Genomic DNA, 24481 nt, shown 5'->3' with positions numbered 1-24481 from the left:
ATCCCTGTGTGTCTCTTTGTGTGCCTCTGAATGTGCAGTGTCACTGACACTCTAAAGACAGCCTAACGGGATCAGCCAGTGTAGAGTTGTTCATAACAAGTTTAAAGGGCTGGATCAATGCTGCTATACAGCAGCTTAGTTAAAACAACATTTCTATCAGTGCTATTTTTAGGTTTTAGTTTTCCTTTAATCATAAGTGTGTGTTATTGGAACATTACAGTATATCCTTAATATTTACAGTATTTTCAGGGGGAAGGAAATTAGGTTGCTGTGCAACGATAAATTATAGCCTTCTGACAAAGAAGGGAAGAATGGACAGCAAAAGCAATTTCCTTTCTCAAATCTGCCAACAAGAAATACACTGTAACATACAATATTTGTTGTATTGCTACTGATCCAAAATGTGTTGTTAGTGCCTTTAGAGGTAGTTTCATTGGCTTTAAGTGGAACAAACAGACTTACGTAGACAGAAGAAGTCATTGAAGCAGAGTTAGCCTTACCTAGTATTGCACTGTTAAGTGAGGAGCACACATGCTCTCTCTGTATGGGGTCAAGCTGGTACCCAACTGGGCTATTCCAGGGATCAGAATATGCTAGTAAACTGAATGCATCCTGCTCGGAATAGAAAAAGGAGAAATATCAGGCAACAATGTTTGTGTCTTCAGTGCTGTGAAGTGACATTTACATGAGTTACAAGAGATTTCCATACAAACTGTTCTGCTCAGCAAACTTCATGTTAGGATCTATAAACTGCAGGAGAGTGCCAATGTTTTGGGAAGCCCCCAGTGAATCCAGTGTCTAACTCTGAATCCTGGGACACAGTCATCTTTACTCAATCCATTTTTCAATAGATTCTTTGTCCAGTTCTAAGCTGGCGCATGCACTTTAATGTCAGCTCAAGGCTGCACAAGATTTCCATGGCATCGTCCCTAAGTGGACTGGCCTTTAAACTAGTGATAAAACACATGCAAAAAGTGTGATTCCCACATGACTTCATAAAAATAAATGGAGATTTGCACCAGACCCTAAGGCTAGAGCTTAAAGGGAAAATATCGCAAAAAATAAAAATTTAATATAAGCTTCAGCATACTGAAATAAGAAACTTTCTAAATAAAATCAATTAAATACTCTGTACCGCTTATCTTCACTATTCCTTGCTCAGCATCGGTTTCTCTTCATTCTCTCTTCATGCAGCAGTTGGGTGTCAGATAGTCATTGACAGTAAGATCCAATATATCTTATGGGGGGGGGGGGGCTTCCATTCCTAGCAGATGTATTGGAACTCACTCAAATAACTGATTCCAGTACAAACAAAATCTAATAAAACAACAGCCTTTTGCAAAAATCCTGCATGTAGAGAGACATGATGTCTGGTGATTTTAATAGAGTGAGCTCTAATACATCTTCTAGGCAAAAGGAGCCCCCCTATAAGATATATTGGATTTAACTGTCAATGATTACCTGACACCCAACTCTTGCATGAAGAGAGAATGAAAAGAAACAGATGCTGAGAGAGGAATAGTGAAGATGAACTTGATTATTTCAGAAACAGTCCAGCATTTATAATTGTATTTACAAAGTTTCTTATTTCAGTATGAAGAAGCTTATATTAAATTTTTACTGAGAAATTGACCTTAAGTAGGCTTACTCTAGCAGTACTTATGATTCACCAGGGATAGGCCATGAATGGCAATTTCTCTATTATGGACTTAAAAGACTTGTAAATAGCAAACATTATAAAGGATGGATCACATGGACACACCAGATGGGACATGAATGGACTAAATTGATATAAACTTGTGTAAAGTTTTTTGAAATTTAGTATTTTTCACAACATTTTGTACTAGAATGTATGATTTGACTGTCATTTTAAGAGGCAAATGGGGGAGGTTCCTGGCTTGGAAGAGGATATTTATTCCCATAATACCCTGCACTTTGCACACTTGAAAAAGGGCTTGACCCGAAACATGTAGTGTTTTATACTGCTAAAATAAATGAAAACATGCAGTTTGAAATCACTGCCTTAGACTGTTTACTCCTTTTTCTACAAATAACTTTAGGGGTTACACAGACTCCTGGAATTTTACAGCTGTACGAAGCTTCTATTGGATACGTTTGAGCCACATCTTGTTTTTCTTAAGCCAATAGAAACCCCAAACCACAAGTCACTGAATACTGGGCTACAATGTTGATGTGACATATCTTGGTGTTCCCTGGAAAACTATTCTATGTTAAGCAATGAGCCTGTGCAACTCGTGGTTTTTTCAGATTTTACTCAACTAACCCTCCCAAAGCCCCAAACCCAGAAAAGCCACTAAGGGGGCTATGTAATGAAAGGCACTAAGTTTATCCTGGGGCAGTAATGCATAGCAACCAATCTGACGGTAGCATTTACTGGCCACCTGTTTAAAGCAAACACCTCATTGGTTGCTATGGGTTACTGCTCCTGGGCAAACTTAGTGACTTACATATAGGTGTAAGTGTGTTAATTCAGCAAAAGACCACCATATGCACATTCTAATAACAGACCATAATCCAAATTGTACCTTAAGCATGTTTTTGTTGGTTGCATTTTTCCCACGTTCTCTCCTTAATTGCTCGCTCATGGCTTGTAGCTCTCTCCCAAAGCAAATCATTCTCTCAACTGCAGCTTGGCTGCCTCCACACAGCTGACGTCGGCCGTGAGAAGTATCAACTTCTGCAACCACAAATAATAATATCTTATTATGTCACAATTAGGTTTGTGTACCTGGTAAACTAACGCACATCTCCAAGTCCCATTCCTAATACAAATCAGGATATTGCTCACAATGCATCTTTAACTGTACAGGAATATTTTACTGAAGAACTAAGAATCTGACCTGGTTCCTCAATCAATCAATGTTCAAACACTGAACAAGAGATCATTCAATAGGGGGAACACAATATTTAAAGCACAAATTTCTGTAAAAAGAATACAGTGTATGTGCCAAATTCAATTTCTAGATAGCAGTATATATAATTATATCCTAATAAAGTCCTCACACCTATATGGCCATGTCTGTATGGAATGATGCGGAGGCCCGTGGAACAAAGTATCAGGAGCCCTGCACTAATCAAAATGCAGAGGATTATGTCCGATTGCAGAGAATGGAAAGTGGCACAAGAAGTCCAGTGTTGTGATTACTGCCTGAACAGACATTGCCCCAGGGTATAGGAAAGGGTGTGGACCTAAACACATCACTCCCATTGTCAGCAGTGTGAACTATCCAAACTACTCCTAGTGCTTGTAGTATTGATCAAATGACTTCATTTACTAAATGAAAACATCCTAAACAACATGAACAAGTGTATAGTACAGCACCAGTACAGCTCAGGCAGGCTGCAGTCACACTGCTGTGGTCTAATTGTATGGCGGTGTTTAGATGTCTGATGGCACACTTGGGCTTCACCTTTAAATAAAGAAGACAAGCTGCAGCTTTGGCGATATTGAACAAATCAGCAAATTGGCAGCATGGTGGCATGATAGCTAGTATTGTTGCCATACAACTGTGGGGTCTTATTTGATTCCAGCCAGGGTTCTAACTGCAAGTACTGCTTGTGTTTATATGGGTTTCCACCACACTGCAAAAACATACAAGCAGGTTAATTGGCTCCTGATAAAAAATTTCCCTCGAGTAATGTGTAAATGTGATAGGGACCTTAGATTGTAAACTCCACTGAGACAGAGACTGATATGAATGGTCTTCAATCTCTATAAAGAACTTTGGAGTAAGTTGTCTCTATATAACAACAACAACAATATATCAGGCAGTGCCAGGAAGTACCACTGTATCAGTACAACCTGCCTCCTATTTATACTAAACTGTTGGCTTTCCCGCAACTGCAGTGTAATTGGAAGGGCAATGAAACTAAACACATTATAAAATATAGTTTAAAATGCTGCAGACCCATCTCAGTGTCACATTCTTCCAGTTCAGGCTCATGCCTTGAGCTGCCATTGAGGAAGCCATTGGACGTGGATGCTGAAAAGCCATTGGAATAATGATCAGTCTCCATTTCTACATCATTGCTGAAGAAAAAAAGCATAAAGTGTCACACTTCATATAGATATTGCTTGCTCACTCAGTTATAATCTAAAACAGTGATTCTTAACCTATGGGTTAGGACTTGAACTTTGTTCCCATATCTGTTTAGAGTGGGTCACCGTGATCCACAGTGAAACTTCTTTCTGCAACAGACAATTGTAATTAAAAGGAGATGGGTAATTATATACCAATTCCTGATCTAGAGACATATACTGTATAAGGTATAACTGTGTAATGGTGCAATGTAAAACTTACTTTAATTTATATATTGGATAAGGAACACTTTACTTGTAAATATATACTAAATAAATGGAGGCTTTCATAATTCCCAGAGATTTCATGGCCAAAAAATAATATGTTTTAAAGCCTTTCCTGGTAAAATTGCTGCAACTGCTAATGCTCACTGTGCCACAGTTCTCAGCCTTTGGGCATACAATACGCTTACTGTATTCAACGTGAGATTCTCCATAACTCTTGCAGTGATCAAAATGATTACACAAATCGTAAATGTTGTATAAGGTTGGTTTACACAAACAGAATAGCTCCAAATACCGTTGGACTAACATTCCAAGCAGCATCACACAGCCTTTTAGTCTTTGTAGGATATGTGATATTTCAGTAATAGTAGGGCTTCCTGATATATAATATTGAGAAACTCACAAAGGAAGTAACAAATGCTGCAGTTAGCACTTATAGGCCTTTGCAGCATAGACATTCTATCATAGATAGATATTTGTATCTAGGAAAATGGGTCAATCCCAGGTATGTTCAGCTGTCTAAATCCTCTACAATAGCAGCCTAAACCTAAATAGGAAAACAATCTAGTGTATTTAATTCCTCACATAATTAAAGGCTGCATCTCAGCAGAGATAATACAAGACAGACTACACTGCACGGCTATGATATTTTAGTGCTCTAAAATAAACCCAGCAAAAGATCTAAATAAAGAAGAGGATATTTGAAACCATTAACTCATTGGGGCAAATTCACTAAGCGCGAAAGCGCCGAACGCTAGCGTTACTTCGCTAGCGTTTGGCATTTTCGTTACTGCGCAAATTCACTAACGAACGCTGGTGTAGTTTCGCTAGTGTTACTTCGCACCCTTACGCCTGGCGAAGTTTCGCTAGCGACGTAACTACGCAAATTCACTAACGCGCGCAGTGTACTGAACGCTACCTTTTACGCTAGACTTCCTTCGCCAACTCAGACCAGGCGAAGCGCAATAGAGTAGATAGGGATTGCTTCAAAAAAAGTCAAAAATTTTTCTAAGTCCCAAAAAACGCTGGCGTGTTTTCTACATAATGGGTGATAGGCTGAAAAAGATCGAAATTTTTTTTGGGGCTCCCCTCCTTCCCCCTACATCTCCTGACTCATGGCAACTTACCTAGACAGTGGGCACATGTGTAGGGCAAAATAAAATTTTTATTTGATGTTTTGAAGCTTTTCTAGCCATTTGTAGTGCTGATACGTATTCCTCCATTGAAATTTGAATTTGGCGCCGTATGCAAATTAGCCTTCGCTAGCGTAACTTCGCTTTACTTAGCGAATCAACGCTAGCGCAACTTCGCAACCTTACGATACCCCTGAGCGCAACTTCGGATTTTAGTGAATTTGCAAAGCGCTGGCGAAACTACGCCTGCCGAAGTGTGGCGAAGTTACGCCTGGCGCAACTACGAATCTTAGTGAATTTGCCCCATTGAGAAGGAGGCAATAACAGCAGACGCTTCATGTACCAAAATGGTCTCCAACAGTTCAGCCATGAATTGTTTAATTATTAAAACCTTTAATTGGATAGTCCCATATAAAATAGTACTGGTATGAGACATGTTATCCAGAATGTACAGGTTTTCCAGATAACGAATCTTTCTGTAATTTGGATCTTCATACCTAAAGTCTACTAGAAAATCATGTCAACATTAAATAAACCCGAAAAAAATGGTTTTGCTTCCTTTAAGGATTAATTGTGTCTTAGTTTGGATCAAGTACAAGGTTCTGCTTTAATAATACAGATAAAAAGGAAATCATTCTTAAAAATTTGGATTATTTGATTATAATGGAGTTTATGGGAGACAGCCTTTCCATAATTCTGGGCTTTCCGGATAACGGGTTTCGGAATAACGGATCCTATACCTGTAGAAGTGATTTTCCACTCTAATTATAACCCTGTCCATGTTATAATGTATTATATTGGTTTATTGTTCATCTAATTAATGCAGCAGTTACGTGTATATCTGAGAAGGCAAGACTGTCCCAGACCACCTTCGCTCTTCCCTTTCCCCCCCCCCCAGCAGTAAGTGTAAACTGTACAGGGAAAGGTCTGTGTATGGGAAGGCCAGTACACAGTGTTCTCTCCTTTGTTATCATTGTTATAGTTTATGTCTGTGCTTGGCAGAAGCAGGAATTCCTTGTGACCAGGCTGCCAGTATGAAACATACCATGTGAAGCAGGAGAACTGCTTTGCTTCTACAGCAGCCTGAGTTATTAGACAGCACACTTTGTACCTGACCTCAGAGGAAGAGGATTAGGGAAGAAAAACAAAATGGTGCATCACTGCACTGCCTCAGGGAACTGCAGCTGTTCTTGTCACCCCATTCATCATGGGGCAGAGGTTAAGCAAAGATGAGGTTCAGATAAGAGAAGCCTATTTTCTGGCCATAAGCCTGGGAAATAAAAAGTAAGCATGTGGGAGAGGTGGCAGGCATGTGGTAGAATAAGTAGGGCTGTGGTTTGGTGAACTCGGATAAATGTAATTTGTCAGATCAGGGAACAATGCCTGCAGCATACAGACTATGGTTTCTCACCTGGAGTAGCTGTTAAGTTGATGTGACATTGTCATGTTTATGCTGTTAAGTTCTGTTACATTTAGGTTAGAAGACTGGGATTTGCTATGACAATGCGTCTGATGAGCCTTGTTTGATATTATTCCATTGCTGCAGTTGCTGTCAGAACCTAAGGGACAGAGATACAGAAATGTCTCAGTTCTACAATCTGACTTTTTAGTTAAATACAGTGTATTTCAAGTAATTATGTACTATAGTCATTGCTAGTCCAGTTATGACAGTCAGTAATATTAAAGGGGAACTATCGCACAAATTTAAATTTGATATAAGCTTTATCATACTGAAATAATAAACCTTCTAAATACAACTAATTAAATATTCTGTACCGTTTCTGAAATAATCAAGTTCATCTTCACTATTCCTCTCTCAACATCCGTTTCTTTTCATTCTGTCTTCTTGCAGCAGTTGGGTGTCAGATAATCATTGGCAGTTAGATCCAATATATCTTATAGGGGGGCTTATTTTGCCTAGAAGATGTATTAGAGCTCACTCTATTAAAATCACCAAACATCATGTCTCTTTATATGCAGAATTTGTGCAAAAGGCAGTTATTTTGTTAGATTTTGTTTGTACTGTAATCCATTATTTGAGTGAGCTCTAATTCATCTGCTAGGAAAGGAAGCCCCCTATAAGATATATTGGATGTAACTGTCAATGATTATCTGACACCCAACTGCTGCATGAAGACAGAGAAACAGATGCCGAGAAAGGAATAGTGAACATAAACTTGAGTATATCAGAAACGACACAGAATATTTAACCAATTGTATTTACAATGTTTCTTATTTCAGTATGCTGAAGCTTATATTAAATGTTTATTTTCACGATAGTTCCTCTTTTACAATTGCCGTTAAAAACGTTTACATTCTAGTATCTCCAATTCAAGAAAAGTATGATATTTTTATCTGAGCACTGTGCCAACCAGTAGGAGTGTTTCAGTCAAAATTTCCACTTCCTCTCATTCCAGGGCACAAGGGGGAGGAAGGCATGTGAGATCCTGCAACCAGCTCTCAAGTCTGCCAAGATCTTTGCTGTGTTGCAGATTTGCCACATTTGGGAGCTAGTTGTGGGTTATTTGGGGTGCTGGTTTTCACAACATTCCAAATCTTGGGACACTTTATTAGAGTAATTGTATAGAGGGAGTTTTGACTGCCAGTGCCCTCCAGCAGAGAACAGCAAGAGCCTAAACACCACTGTGTGCCCGTAACAGCTTCTAAAACTAATGGATGAAAAGTGTCCTATAGCATCACCAAAAGTAGCATCCTCAGAATCCAAGTTCTCCAGCAGTGCTCCCCACTGTGCATGCATTAGCTGGGGAAATTTACATTCAAGAGAATTAGGAACAGTGACAGGGACAGAAGGGGTTTGGACTCCATTTTCTCTACTGGAGTGCAACAGCTGCTAAAACACTGCATCAGACATTCCCCTCAGGAGTCCCATACTTGTAGGACAGTTAATTAACATGCTATTATCTAAAGTTCCACTGAAAACAATTGAGCAGATGGGCATTTATTTCTGGTGTTACTGGTATCAAACACAGGTGATGAAACCATCTAATAAATGGATATGCATTGAAGTGCTTAATTTAACCCAAATATGTGAATAAGAATATGCAGTGAACAGGTAGTAGCATTATCTGAGGGTTAGCGGTGTAAAGGATACATTTATAAAGGGTAAAAGCTCTAGCCTCAAGTCAAGCTAAACTTATCTTGGCTTTTCCCAGCACTTCTGTCAGTCAGGGTTGAGGCAGAAACAGAAAATGAATTGTAAGAAACACTAAATACTTTGAAAACAGAGAAACATAGCATTTACCCTGCGCTGCCCCTTAATATACTTAAGTCCTTTCTCTTACTGAGACATAATTAAGCCCCAGGGAAACATTTCCAATTCAAATATTGAACTGGAATACTCGATAAAAAATATGCATCTGTTTTAGAACATTGCACTTGTGTGTGTATATGAGACCTTGGCTTTGGGCATATGCACCAGCCCAAGGCCTCCAAAACCTTTTAGTACAAAATATTTGTGCCTCCAAAGATACAGTACGCCCCAGTATATCCTCTTGTTATTTAGTAATGATTCACAGCATGTTACCTATTTTGGATCAGAATGGTTAACTATGCAACATCAGATTCTTTCATATGTTTTCATGATCTCTGAAGAAACCTACTAGGCTTATCTCCCCCTAGCAGCAAGCCAGAGCACAGTAAGCAAGTGCAGTGTCATTGGCACAAATAAAATAGCCAAACAAAACCAGGTGATGAGGTGCATATGTGTATCAGCACTGCTGAACCTCTAGACCACTCAACAGTTCCTTACAATGAATATAGACTGCCATATCACCTACCTGAGCAGCCATCAAGAGATTTAAGGCTGCGATTTCCTAAACATCTTACTTCACTGTCTGTGCCATTGACCATTTCTATAAACTGACGCACTCTGTAAATAAAGAATAAAATACAATGCATTTCTAAAAAGGCAAAATCTAAAACAAAATTGCTTTACTGAAATAAAAATAAATAGTTATAGTCTCATTTGTACAAATATACAAGGGGAGTAGGCAGTTCAGGCTGTTTATAACTACATGGGAGTTTTCTGGGGTTTTTTTTTTTTTTTTTTATTAGGTAAATTGTTATTTGAGGGTTGACGTGAGGGAACTGGCAACCAACTATTACATATGTGGGACAATCATGTTTTTCTGATCAAGGCTCATCAACTGAAATGATATAAAATCCCATTTTCAAAGTCATTACAATCCCACACTGTCAACATATTTTGCTGTATTGTTAGCGCATTTAGTATTGTTAGTTGACTGTCACAATAAAGAGGGTTTATATTATATATGGAGAGATATATTAAAGGACTCACTTTAAGGTGAATAAAAGATTAGGATTTCTTTCTAGCAAACTTGGATATAATTGTTGAGTTGTTTCAATGGCTTCCCCCATTCTTCCTGACAATACCAGTTTCTGAATTCCTGTTTGGGAGAAAGTAATAATAAAGCAGAAGATATTAGGTTTTATCCTTATAGTGCTATAAATTGTATACCGCTGTATGCAACATTTTCAAGACACAAAAAAGTCAATTTACTAATACAGGAGCTGGAACTATACCAGTGCGATGACCAACTTTTGTCAGTCTAGTCTCTGATGCAAATTAGAAAACGAAAGGGAATTGTTGGCTGATTATTATGGATTACTGCTGTTAGTAGCTATGGCAGTATATCTAGCAAGATATTCAGTATTAAGAAACAACTATTACTAGAACATATTTTAGCACAAACAAAGGCCACCAGCAAAGCAATAGGTATGATCATCTTTTTTTTTTTTTTTTACTGTACATAATTATATGGAAAAAATATGGGTGCAAGATCTTCTAAAAATCACTATGGTAATAAAAGTAATTTCATGTTGAGGTATTTGTTCCTGCTGACAATTGCTGTGACATACTGCACTGTCTCAAGTGACATTAGAATCCAACAAAGCTGGATTTCCTTTATAATGAAATAACAATAAAAACCCTACTCCAGAACAGGTGTGGGCTTTATGGCTACCAAACACTGACTTTTTCAGTGGTAAACCATTAAAAGCTTGTCACTAATATATGGAAAATCTTTGCGTATGGTAAGCTGGCACCACACTGGAGTCCAAGGCAACCATGTGCCTCTCAAAGCAAGTTTCTTCCCTAAGCTTTCAAAGTTTCAGTGTCAACAGACAGGATATTATGGGCATTTTAAAGTGGACCTGTCATCTGACACAAAAATCTGTATAATAAAAGTCCTTTTCAAATGAAACATGAAATCCAATTTCTTTTTCTATTAAAGCATTTCATAGCTGTAAACTCATTTAAAAATCTCAGCTGTTGTAAACTCATTTAAAAATCTCAGCTGTCAATCAAATACAGTCTGTCCCTCCTCTATGCCTTAGGCATAGAGGCGGGGCAGGCAATTACTTTCATTTTGCATTCAGCACTTACCTAGATTTCACTGATCTACCCACATCCCCCTGTTCTCTTCACTGTTTAATTGTGTAGCCAGGGCATGGGTATGGACATTGGGCCCCCCATTCTGGTGCACAAACAAGATTCTGAGATGATGCAAAGCTTGCCTTAAAGGAAAACTATACCCCACAAACAATGTAGGTCTCTTTAAAAAGATATTGCATAAAACAGCTCATATGTAAAAACCCTGCTTCATGTAAAAAAAAAAAAGCATTTTCATAATAATATTCTTTTCTTTTAGTATGTGCCATTGGGTAATCATAAATAGAAATTTGCCATTTTAAAAAATAACAGCCGCCCCCTGGGATCGTATGATTCACTGTGCACACAAACATACCAACAAACTATACTTATTAAGTGTTACAGTTAGAGTTGTTGTATTTCTGGTCAGGTGATCTCTGAGGCAGCACACAGACAATCACAAAATGGTGGCTTAAGGCAAGAGATGTAAAATTTACTTAAATATATATTCCAGTTTGATAAGATTCTTTAATATGTCACTTAAAGGAAAACTATACCCCCCAAACAATGTAGGTCTCTATTAAAAGATACTGAGTAAAACAGCTCATGTGTAAAACCCTGCTTCATGTAAATGAACCATTATCATAATAATATACTTTTTTAGTAGTATGTGCCATTGGGTAATCATAAATAGAAAATGGCCATTTTAAAAAATAAGGGCCGCCCCCTGAGATCGTACGATTCACTGTACTCAGATACAAACCACATGTAAGGTCACATGAGCCAATTAACAGACAGAGTTCTGCCTTTTGCTTCCTCACTTCTTCCTGTTACAGTTAGAGTTGTAGTATTTCTGGTCAGGTGATCTCTGAGGCAGCACAGATAGAGTCACGAAATGGTGGTTCAAGGCAAGAGATGTAAAAGGGCAATATTTATGTAAATATATATTCCAGTTTGGTAAGATTCTTTAATATGTCATTCAATTTGATATAAACTATCTGTTGCTTAAGTATTCGTTTTGGGGGTATAGTTTTCCTTTAATATGATGTAAACTATCTGTTGCTAAAGTGTTCATTTTGGGGGTATAGTTTTCCTTTAATAACAGTGTCCACAAAATGGCTCCTGCCTGCTTGCTATAATTATGAATTCCCAGACTGAAGGAAACTAGATTCAAATCATTTATATAATGTCATTAAAATCATTTTGCTTGACTAATGTGATAAAATAGGATTTTTAATAATTTTTTGGGTGACGGGTTGAGCACTATGGTGGTCAAAAGAACTGGGCACAGCACTAAAAACAAATGTCATTGAGACTGCATTGTCTTAAGCTCAATAAACTAACAACGGTCGATCCAGACATACCAAGATAAGGCAGCATGTTATGTAACTATACACCAATCCTTACTTACTCTGTCTATTTTTAATAGATGCTAATTCTTCCTGCACAGTCTGGTCTGTAGATTTGGCAAAGGCTTCTGCTGTAGAACAATATCCATGGTGCACAAGATATGAAGAAACCATCCTAAAAAAAAACAAAAAAAAAAAAAACCTGTGGTTATGGTAAATTGAAGTATAATGGTCACATACAGTAAAAAGGTCTATTGCTGGTTATGCCAACAATCAGCCAAAGTCTTGACCACTCAGATATTGTTAAATTCAGCCATACCAATGGATTGATAAACTATACCAACTTATTGGTTTGGCCTATCCCCCTCCAAACATAATTAAGAGGTATCAGCAGACCAGGTGTCCGAGTTCTGCCAGTTGGCCATAGTCAAAAATCTCCTCTCATTTAGCAAGCTTGAACACCAAGATATTATTAACAAACATATCTTTGCCCGATTCATCCTTCAGGGTGGGTCCTAACACAAGGGACTATTTAAAGCTGCATGGTTCCCATCCAGGTCAGTCATGCTGTAGTTTTGCAACCCCTCCCTCCTACCATGGGCTAATAAGCAGGCCAGGTATGTCCAGTTTAAGATCCAATGTGATCAGGTAGGTTATAAAAAAAAAAAAAAAAAAAAAAAAGGACCCCACATATAAATAGTTTGGCAGTTCATATGAAATTGCCCAAAGTGGTCAACCACTTTGCTCTGTGTATGATCAGAATTGCTTCATAAACACAGGAATGTGTAAAAATATAATAACATATTTTATATGTACTAAGTCTTGGGAAAAAAAAAACCCGCCAGGTATTAAATTAATTTTTTGATGATTGTGATGTTTGGACATAAGCCATGTAACAAATGTTTAAGCAAAGGCTGGTATTGCCAACACTGACCTATATGGGTGTTTTTAATTACTTATCGTTACAACAAACATAATTATGTAGTTTGTGTATCCTGTCTGTATTCTTTCCTATAATTGCTTTCTTCTAGTTCTCAAGCTCTAGTGTTGTTCTTCATTTATACAACACTCATAAACAAAAATATATATTCGAAGGCAATTAGCAGAAGTGGATTCAACCATACATACTAATGGTTAATATTTCAAACTCAAACAGAGCCCATGCAATGTATAGAAATCTAAGAGAACAGCAATCACAGTCGCTATGATATAAACCATTTGGTTAGCAGGCAGTTACTCATGAATAATTAGATGAAGTCTACACCTCTTACCTTTGTATCATGGACTGCCACTCGCCTCCAACAGGGAACCTCTCAATCTGTGCCTGTATTTTGGATCTCCATTCTCTAATGTAATCTTCTATGTCAAACACAAAGGGACTTTGTCCAAAATTTGCATCAACTACTTCTCCTGGGGTCTGCAGTCCCACTGTAGGATACAAGTTCGGCTGAACGAAAATTAAAAACAACGACAAACAAAAAGTTTGATATGCAGAATTGCAGTACAATATTTTAAAAGACAATGACATTTGTATCTCCTTCCCCTTCTATACTGCACAAAAGGCTTAATTGCAAATATTACGATAATATAGAATCATTGCAAATATTACAATAATAGAAAAATGTTCACTAAATATTTTTTTCTATATTTGATCCCACAAGAGACACTATACAGGTATGGGACCTGTTATCAAGAATACTCAAAACCTATGGTTTTACAAATAATGGGTCTTTCTGTAATTTGGATTTGGATCTGAAGTGTGCTATAAAAGCATTTAAACATTCATTAAACCCAATAAGATTGTTCTGCCTCCAATAAGGATAAATTATATCTTAGTTGGGATTAAAGTACAAGATACTGTCTTATTATTACAGAGAAAAAGGAAACCATTTCTTAAAAAACTGAATTATTTGATTAAGATAGGGTCTATGGGAGATTTGCCTTCTCCTATTTTGGAGCTTTCTGGATAATGAGTTTCTGAATAACAGATCCCATACCTGTATCGTGATTCATCCCAATGTTCACAAGTTTGTTATCTTCTAGGTAGACAAACACCATATTACATGGCTGGCTACTATATTGTCTGCAATTTCAGTGTGTGTGTGTGTGTTTGTGTCGTGTGTGTGCTGTTTGTATGCATGGTGTGTGTTTGTATTTTTAATCTCAGACAGTAGTATAACTTACCGGGAGGTCTGTAAATGCAATGCCTGTTAAAACAAAAAACACATAATAAATTACTTAGTTGCTATGGTTAATGGGTACAAAAAGAAGTTTTTATAGTTTTTAATATTTTTGAAATCTGTTACGCCACAAAAAATGCAGCACGAGCTAAGATACTTAAAGTGATATATATGGACTAGGCTTTTACCTATATAGTATAATAGTGAGTCTTGTTGCCAAATGTAAGGGAAGATGGTTGCAGTTGATATTACATTCATCATAAAACTGCCTGGACAGGATATGTTTGCTAATGCTAATAACAACCTCACCAAATAAAAGCATAATGTGTCATGCATTCAAGAGCAAGACCTGCAAATAAATTTGTAACCAGCAAAAAAATAAAAACTCTCCATGTGCTGGACACTGTCATGAAGTCAAGGAAATACTTTTTCTATAAAGTTTATTAATATTTAGAAAATGTAAATTGACTGGAATGTACTAGGGAAGTAAACAGGATTATATGGCCTATTAAAAAAAGGATATATCCTTTCTTCCCTTTGCTGCAAGGTCAGATCACACAAAAAATCAGGACTAATTATCCATTATCTTGGTTGGGTTTAACTTTTTACATAGGCGATTACTTCTGATTCATCATGTTCAAAAGGTGAATCATGTTGAAATAGTCCGGGCAATGACACATGGTGATATTTGTTGAGGCTACAAAAAGTCAGAATATACCCTGCCATAGACCATACCGAGAACTGCCTCTGCTGAAACATTAAAATTATGTAATCACTGAAATTGCGCATGCATAACTGAGCAATTAAACGGTTTGAGTGTTTTTAGCAGAGGCCATTCTTGGTATGGTCTATGGCAGGGGTTTTTTTTTTTGTCATTTTGTACCCACGACAAAACACTGAGCGACAAATACCACCGTGCGTCATTGCCCTTACAGTGCATAATCTCTGCAGGTATAGCTAACTCATGGAAAAAACAAAATCTACTACCTTTTAATCCAGATTTTGGCAAAATAGAATACGTTGAATTTTCTGCACCCAGCCTGCCTCATATCTGCACTGTAAGGCTGAAGACGTGTCTGTGCAATGACAGATACCATACAGCTGCTATAAGCATACATAGTAACCTATACAAAGTGTTACCTAGACTGTGTCCATTCTTGGTATAGAAACAGGTGTTGTCAATTAGGTTTACGCAACAGCCAATGACGTCACCGGTTGTGAAAGTTGGCCCATATGGCTGCCCAGTGCCAGAAGAACAGAACGAATGCCCATCATCACCATGGTAACCATAGGAATGCTTGTCCCAACCTAAGGGTTCAAGTGATAGACATGAAGTTAGTGTGAGACTATTACAAAATAAATTAAAGGGGTTGTTCACCTTCAAACACTTTTTTCAGTTCAGTTGGTTTCAGATTATTCACCAGAAATAAAGATTTTTTTACAATTACTTTCTATTTTCTGTGTGACCATTCTTCTAATATTGAAGTTTAAATCTAAGTTTTTTATATTTCTGAACCAGCATTAGAGGGGGGGGGGGTCGGCGACTATGTAACTGTTCTAAATTGGTACTTTTAGCGGATACATTTGTTATCTTTAGCCCTGCTGAGCAGAATCCCTGAGTTGAATTAAAGGCAACTGTTAGAATTGATATAATAGTTGCTAATATTCCACAGCTACTGCCAAGAAATGGATCAACTAATTGTATCAACTAAATGTAGCAAATTGTAACAGTTCAAAATGTCCCTGGATCACTGAGCTGCCAGACTGAGACACTAGAGACACGAACACGAACATTAACCTTTAAAGGGGTGGTTCACCTTTGAGGTAACTTTTAGTATGTTATAGAATGGCCAATTGGGGGTCACTGAATCCATTGAAAAAACAAATGCTCTGTAAGGCTACAAATTTATTGTCATTGCTACTTTTTATTACTTGTCTTTCTATTCAGGCCTATCCTATTCATGTTCCAGTCGCTTACTCACACCAATGCATGATTGCTAGGGTAATTTGAACCCTAGTAACCAGATTGCTGAAACTGGAGAGCTGCTGAATAAAAAGCTAAATAACTGAAAAACTACAAATAATAAAAAATTAAAACCAATTGCAAACTGTCTCTGTACATCATACTAAAAGTTAATGTAAAGGTGAAAACCCCCTTTAAACTTTTTTTTTTGGGAAAACTGTATAAAATAATAGCTGGAAAGCAATTGTAAAAAGTCACTTATGTTGAACAATCTGAAAACTCAACTGAAAAAAGCTTTGGAAGGTGAACAACCCCTTTAATTAATTTTTCATCCATTGTAAAAATATATCCCCAAAACTATATATATCCCTATAACTACTACAGAATGCGAAACAGAAAAGGAATAAACTCAGGGAGGCAACTGGCTGCTCGTCTCCGACTTTTAATAGAAAAGTGCACTTAGTTAAACATTTATGGTCAGGTTGACATATTCCTCCTATAAACTTTGTTATTGTGTCTGGCTCTGCAAAGCTCACTAAAGTCACACTAGGTGAATTTGTTAAACAAATTAAGCAAGAATGCCCCCCCCCACCTGACCAGTCCCTAAATGGTATATTCCACTGAAGAGTGGATGTTGCATCCTGCAGAGTAAGCAGAGTGGTACTGAAAGCGGCTTACACAGGAATCCTAAACTGCTGGACAGCATCAATTTCTGTGAAAGGCTGAACACTTTCTTCATCATTTTTCAAATTTCCAGGCACAGATTGTCAACCATAAATACCCACCGGGATCCATTTTGCTTGAGGGGGATTCATTTATTCTTCACATGCTTCAAGATCATGCAGTGAAAATGTTTTCAATATACAATATTGAATACAGAATGGTAAACGCATGGATAAAACTGTGCATTTAAGGGGATCTTCACCCAAAAATGGTCTAAATCTAAATATCTTTCTAAGCAACTTCCAATATACATTCATTAATGATTTCCAATGTAAGTCGGTTCTCTGGCTGGCTTGCAATGTTGTTTCGGGAGTCCGAGCCGGGAGTGCAGAGAATATAAACAGCCAGACAGATACAGCTTTCAACGGCAACTTAAACATAACTATTGAACCAGAAAGAATGTATCTTAAAATGTTGCTTAGTGTTACATTCCCTTTCATTGAGCAAAATAGCAACACCTCGTGTGTCAGCTGCACCTACCAGAGACACCTATAATGGTCTGACCCAGATCCAGATTCATCTAATATCACAAGCAAGAATTTTTTCCCAGCATGCAGTCCACTGGGCCAAACCACCCAATCAGAGTCAATCGCCTGACATTCCAGCACCAGTTTGGGAACTTAAAGCTTAGTATCCAACAAGCTTTTTGTAATAAATAAAACATGGATATGACTCTTCCCTTCTCCCAAGGGACACAAAATAGAGAGTAAACAAGTGTTCCCCTTATAATGTGGTTTGCGGAGTTCCTGTTCAAACTGTGTTTCTAATCCTGTGCATAAAAATCTCATGTTAATAGTTATCTGCATGACAAGCCAAACACTGATGTATCCCGTCCATATCAGATCACTGGCAGAAGCTGATATTTTGCTACTAGGAAAGCTATGCAACATTAAAGAAATTGTTCAGTATAAAAATAAAAACTGGCTAAATAGATAGGCTGTGAAAATGGAAAAATGTTTCTAATATAGTAAGCCAAATATGTAACATATAAAAATGCTGGAGTGACTGGATGTCTAACATAATAGCCAGAACACTACTTCCTGCTTTGCAGCGCTCTTGGTTTCCACCTAAATGTCAGTTATTAGCAGTCTAAAACTGCTGTTATATGGTAAACCATTAAAAACAGAAGAAGAATACAGTAAATAGCAAATGTGCTCCTAGAGCAAATTTACATAGTCTGTTCAGATTTAGATCGCAATTAACAAATAACTAATAAATATGAAGAATATGAAGTTTATTCTTCTCCAGAGCACATGACTACCGAATATGTACTTGCTTATACCACAAAATTAGGGCTTTTAGACCACAAGTACAGACACAGAAAATGTAAGAAAACACAGAAAATCAGTGACAAGTATCAAGAAAATTCAGTAACCTTGCAGTAATAACCCATACATTAGGTAGGCAGGCTAAGTATTCCAGACTAGGTATGACCAATTACAAACTAAGGAGATGTGCTCCCTTGATTCTGTATATACAGTATGTCTATTATTTGCAGATAAACCTGCCTGTGTGTAATATTTCCGTTGTAAATGCTTCTAAGGGCAGATATCATTAAAATATACATAAAAAGGATACAGCAGAGTTGATGTCTGGGTCTTAGGTAAGACCTGCCTTGTGATTGACAGACTGCTGTGCCAGATATAATCCTAACACGGCAGATGCACCTAGTCTGGAATACTTAGCCTGCCAGCAGTCCACTCACAGGACAAACAATGTCTACTGTGCTTCCACCAATAAAACAAACTGCTTTCACACTGTAATGTACAATGGATACATTTGCAGACCTCTATGTCAGATTTGTGGCAGTTAGTGAGCTTCCTCCCTTTCATTGTGCTGTGTTTGCCTAAATATCAGACAGGAAATACAGCAATTTTTAAGGGGAACTATCTCGAAAATGAAAATTTAATATAAGCTTTAGCATACTGAAATAGGAAGTTTTCAAAATATAATCAATTAAAAATTCTGAACTGTTTCTGAAATAATCAAGTTTATCTTAACTATCCCTCCCTCAGCACCTGTTTATCTTCATTCTGTCTTCGTGCAGCAGTTGGGTCAGATGAATGATCCAATATTTTATAGGGTGGCTCCTTTTGCCTAGAAGATGTATTAGAGCTCATTCTATTAAAATCACCTGACATCATGTCTCTCTACATGCAGGATTTGTGCAAAAGGCAGTTATTTTGTTAGATTTTGTTTGTACTGGCATGAGTTATTTGAGTGAGCTTGAATTCATCTGCTAGGAAAGGAAGGCCCCTTTAGATATATTGAATCCGTCAATGAATATCTGACACCCAACTGCTGCATGAAGACAGAATGAAGAAAAACAGATGCTGACAGAGGGATAGTGAACATAGCTTGATTATTTCAGAAATGATGCAGAATATTTAATTGATAGTGTTTAGAAATTTACTTATTTCAGTATGATGAAGCTTATAAAATATTTTCATTTTTGCAATAGTTCCCTTTTAAAACTTGGGTTTAATGTAATAGTAATATAAAGGGGGAGGAATGATACAGTATTGCTTTCACTCTAGTACCTTCTGTGGTTTAACCACCCCAGCTTTAGCAAGAGTCTATTTCCAGTATGTGAGAATGAGACAGGAAATGCATTAATTATATTATATATTAAACACAACATAGCTCCATAACACACTCTAGACGTACACTGTAAATTACATACCTGGAAGTCTGTTCAGATTGACACCCTGAGTGGAGAGACCAATTCCCATGTATCTGTGTAGAAATAAATATATGCAGTCATTGTACTTAATCTGGGTGCCTCCTAAGAGGCATTTGTGAGTCACCCAAATGCTTGTAGTTGATATATATATTTATATTAAAACTATGCAAATAAATGCCACACCCGCATGCTCTATTAAAAGAAAATACCTTTATCTCACTTTTTATTATCGTTTTAAGTGTTTTACATTCATTTAGCATGCTAGAACATATCAAGTTGAAATGTTTGTGTGAAAAATATAATGGAACTTTAGATTTTTTAGTCAAATTTGCTTTTACATACATATATCATTCACATTAGCTGGAATTGAACCTAGGATGGTACTGTGGCACCAAGCCAAGAAGCTGGAGTAACATATTTGCAGCTTGCAGGTTCTAACTAAAGGCTTAGTAAGGTATTTGCAGTTCACATATATCCACTTCCATTGCTTCACGTTTGCTCATCACAATCCCTTCACTACACTAATGAGTCCCATAATGGCTGAAAACTGGTCATTTTAAAAGTATTATATTTTTTATTTATGCCCTGGAAAAAAAGATCTACTGTAAAGAAGCAACCTTAACTCCTGAGTGTTGTACCAATATATAAGTATGTGTTTATATCAATACAGCAAAATTAAAAATACAGAAACCATGTCAAAGCAGTAAATTTACTAACCCCACATCATTGTACAGCTGCAGCCTATAGGGTACAGGGGAAAAAGCCAATCAAGATGGTCAGGAGGATAGATAGAATTAGCTGCCCTAAAAACCATAATGGGTCGGGGGCTTTACTTTTCCTTTATCAATAGCTACATATCTTTAGAACAAGAGGGGAAACTGTGTGTTTGGTAATAACCAAATCATTGTTTATCTTGTGCTTGAATGGCTTTATATATAAACTACAGTAGTGTTTCTGAAGCAAACATCGGTTTTTACCAATGCAAGGCAACAGTACATTATACGGTCATTCCTTTAAAGGAAAACTATACCCCCAAAATGAATACTTAAGCAACAGATAGTTTATATCATACTAAGTGGCATATTAAAGAATCTTGCCAAACTGGAATACATATTAAAGTAAATATTGCCCTTTTACATCTCTTGCCTTGAGCCACCATTTAGTGATGGTCTCTGTGCTGTCTCAGAGATCACCTGACCAAAAATACTACAACTCTAACTGTAACAGGAAGAAGTTTTGAAGCAAAAGACACAACTCTGTCTGTTAATTGGCTCATGTGACCTAAGAAGTATAATTTGTTTGGTTTGTTTATGTGCACAGTGAATCGTACGATCCCAGGGGGCGGCCCTTATTTTTTAAAATGGCAATTTTCTATTTATGATTACCCAATGGCACATACTACTAGAAAAGTATATTATTATGAAAATGGTTTATTTACATGAAGCAGGGTTTTACATATGAGCTTTGTTATGCAGTATCTTTTAATAGAGACCTTCATTGTTTGGGGGGTATAGTTTTCCTTTAAGACACTTTCAGTTTTTGGTGTTACTGTAGCTTTAACTAAATTAGAATAGCAGCAGAGACCACCTTCCAATTGTAAATGCTGCTACTACCAACATCTGCAAATCAGCCAGTTTTCATTTCAAAATTTCTAGGATTGAGAAACACCAGCACAGTGGGGTAGAAATTTCCCTAAGGAAGCTAATGTACCCCTTGGAATAACTTGTTTTTCCTTTCCTTTTCCAGTGGGCATTATATTTAAACTTATTTTTTTTATTTTGCATAAAAACAGACATGTACCAGGAACTGCAGATACTGGACAATCCCCAGTTTGCAGAAATATTAAGGCACTTAATTCAGTATATCTAGTGTCCTTAATCATTTGGACAAATTACATATTATGCACAGTTGTAATTGGTATTTTATTGTTATGGTCTTTTTTTCCATGAGATTATAATGATACGGCCAAGTGTGGTGTCAGATTGGGATTCCAGTGGGCGTTATGTAAAGGAAAATATAAACCTGCAGACAGAAGTTAAAAAAAGTTCACATTAGCTACGTTATGCACAAATCTGCAGTGCGGTCCCTTTTATATATTCGACACTCAGTTTTGCCATACTATGCACTTACATCAGTGTGTATATTACCCATTACATGTTATCAGTGACCAAGCATTGCAAGCAGTTGCTCCTTTACAGCAGGGCAGATCAGCCAGAAAATACAGAGTAAGGGCTATTCCACACGGGGAGATAGCGACGCGTTTGCGGTCGCGGCGACAAAGCGCCGCGCCAGTCGCCGCGACCGGCGCATGCGACAGTTTTGTATGGGCGCCTATGTAAAAACGCCTGTGCTAACCACACGAGGCGATGTGCTTTTCAACAGTCGCCTGAAAATGCCTCGCCAGGCTTTTTCAGGCGACTGTTGAAAAGCGCATCGCCTCGTGTGGTTAGCACAGGCGTTTTTACATAGGCGCCCATACAAAACTGTCGCCTGCGCCGGTCGCGGCGACTGGCGCGGCGCTTTGTCGCCGCGACCGCAAACGCGTCGCTATCTCCCCGTGTGGACTAGCCCTAAGCAGGTAAGCAGCACAGATTGGGGCAGATTTGTTCCTGCTGTCAGATACTACTTTCCAGCAGTACAGATCAGCCAATCATTGCACAGTAAGGCTAGGGTCAAACTGCAGAGAATTTGTTGCCTGGCTGCTTCCCTTTCTCTTCTGCACACAGGGCAGATTTTGGCGTGAAATGCAAATCGTTGCATCTGCCTGCCCCAAGTGTAGACAATTAGTGGTGGGCAAATTTGTCCCGCTTTGCTGAAAAATTAGCAAAACGGCGAGCGTCAGTTTTTATACACGCGACTATTTTGTCCAAATACATTGAAGTTAATGGGCAACAGAATAATTTTGATGTGCCAATTTTTACGTGCAACAATTTTTAGTCAGCGAATCTTTGCTGCGGTTTTGCGAAAACATTTGTACGGATATCCGCAGAGAATCCATGCCTGGCGACAGACAATGCTTCCAGGTGCAGGCAGAACAGGAGTAGCAGACGGATTCTCGGTCTGTGTTTTTCCGCATTTCCTCTGTTTCTAAACAGAGATAAGTGTACAATGATTATCTGTGCATGTAAGGGGTCAACCAATATCCACGTACTATGGATTCTAATTGGTTCAGGCACTGGGTATGTTTGAAAATGTCATCTGCCTGAGCATGTGAGCCACTATATAGTGCATTGGCAAAGTGAAGGATCTGTTTGCACGACTGAAAATAGAAAGGCGGCCATGTTTGGCCCCTCATATACTCTCTAATTGTTTAGCCAATTGGCTAATAATTGAGAACCTGGCACACTGGCCCATGTATGGTTAAATTAATGCAGTTAATAAGCAGCACAAAAAGGAAAAGATTGGCATTTGGCACCAGTCTACAGCACAACAAATGTGCCAATGGGCACAGAATATACACACTAATGGGTCTAATGAGACTCTCCTATCCACAAGTGTGGGACTGGCTGCTGCACGTTTCTATGCTAAATGCAGCTAGACATCAGTGTGAGAAGGCATCTGGTAGTGCTGCCAAGGTTTTAGGGCAAGAGTAATAAATCATGTTTATTCTATGTAGCAGTTGACTCTCCCCAAAACTGCATTTACTAATGGTGTACAATTTGTCTACATTTTAGACCAGGGGTGTCCAACCTTTTGGCTTCCCTGGGCCACATTGGAAGAAGAAAAATTTTCTGGGGCACACACACTCAAAATACACACAAACACGAACGCTAGCTTTTGATTTATTTTATTGTAAAAGAAAAGAGGGTATCATAAACCTAGTGAGATTTTTGACATTGTGTTTGAGAAACTAATGTCTGGTTCAATGGAAGAAGTTGCAATTCTCAGTGAATTCTCAAGGTGCTCATCAGATAATTTTACTTTTAGTGTGTTCATTCTTGAAAAAAGTTGCTCACAAATGTAGATGCTGCATATATCCCTATCATAGCAGGCGATGCCGCTGAAGAATGCTTACCTGCCTTTGTAAGTAACTGAACGCTCACATGTTAACCACTTTTTCTGGTCTAGGAAGCCACACACCTCACAACCCATGTAAAATTTAAACCACACATGCACACAATTAGCGACCACGTACATACGCTCTCTGTGTGTGACATTGAAACATGACATTTCCTGGATTGGTGGAAGTTCAAGCTGGGCCGCGGGTTGGACACCCCTGTTTTAGACTTTTTTGCCTTCTACAGCACTATAAATAAGCATACTTTATATTGCAGGGCCAACAAGTCTATAACAATAAACTGACCCAATAAACCATATTCATCAAAATGGGTAAATGTCTTTTTACGGCAACTAAACGGCAAACTCTTGCTAAAGCCAGCTCCACACAGAGATCAGTGTACATGACTATTCAGCCACTGCCAACACAATACTGCCTGGATTTTACTTGATGTAAAAGCCCCTAATAGTAAGCTTCTTTCACAAATCTATGCATTTTTGGGAACTACACATCCTGAAGAATCCAAAATAATCACAATCAATTCAATTCATGTGTGCTTCAAGAGTGGAAAGCGGCTCTTTGTAGCCCCAGGTGCATGCTGTACCCTCTGCCACGGCAAATAGATGTAGATCAACAAAAGCAGCAGCACTCCGGTAATTAGAAAAAAGTGAATACCTATCTTCTAGTTTCCTATGCAATACAATAAAATAATTGATAAG

At 37.9% G+C, this 24481-nt stretch overlaps 1 protein-coding gene across 1 annotated transcript in view; it reads right to left on the bottom strand.

Annotated features, from left to right (window-relative positions):
* Positions 1–24481, bottom strand: part of ranbp9.S (RAN binding protein 9 S homeolog) — a 44704-nt gene that overhangs the window by 2791 nt on the left and 17432 nt on the right. Inside the window, 11 exon segments of the mRNA NM_001128622.1 lie at positions 501–612; positions 2547–2698; positions 3930–4051; positions 6869–7016; positions 9255–9346; positions 9776–9884; positions 12279–12391; positions 13488–13663; positions 14401–14423; positions 15537–15704; positions 19766–19818. Coding sequence (NP_001122094.1) covers positions 501–612; positions 2547–2698; positions 3930–4051; positions 6869–7016; positions 9255–9346; positions 9776–9884; positions 12279–12391; positions 13488–13663; positions 14401–14423; positions 15537–15704; positions 19766–19818 — 1268 coding nt within the window.

The sequence above is a fragment of the Xenopus laevis genome, chromosome 6S (genome assembly GCF_017654675.1).
Source record: "Xenopus laevis strain J_2021 chromosome 6S, Xenopus_laevis_v10.1, whole genome shotgun sequence".
Classification (NCBI taxonomy): Eukaryota; Metazoa; Chordata; class Amphibia; order Anura; family Pipidae; genus Xenopus; species Xenopus laevis.
The sequence above is the reverse complement of the archived record's forward strand: the minus strand, read 5'-3'. Positions and strand labels throughout refer to the sequence as shown.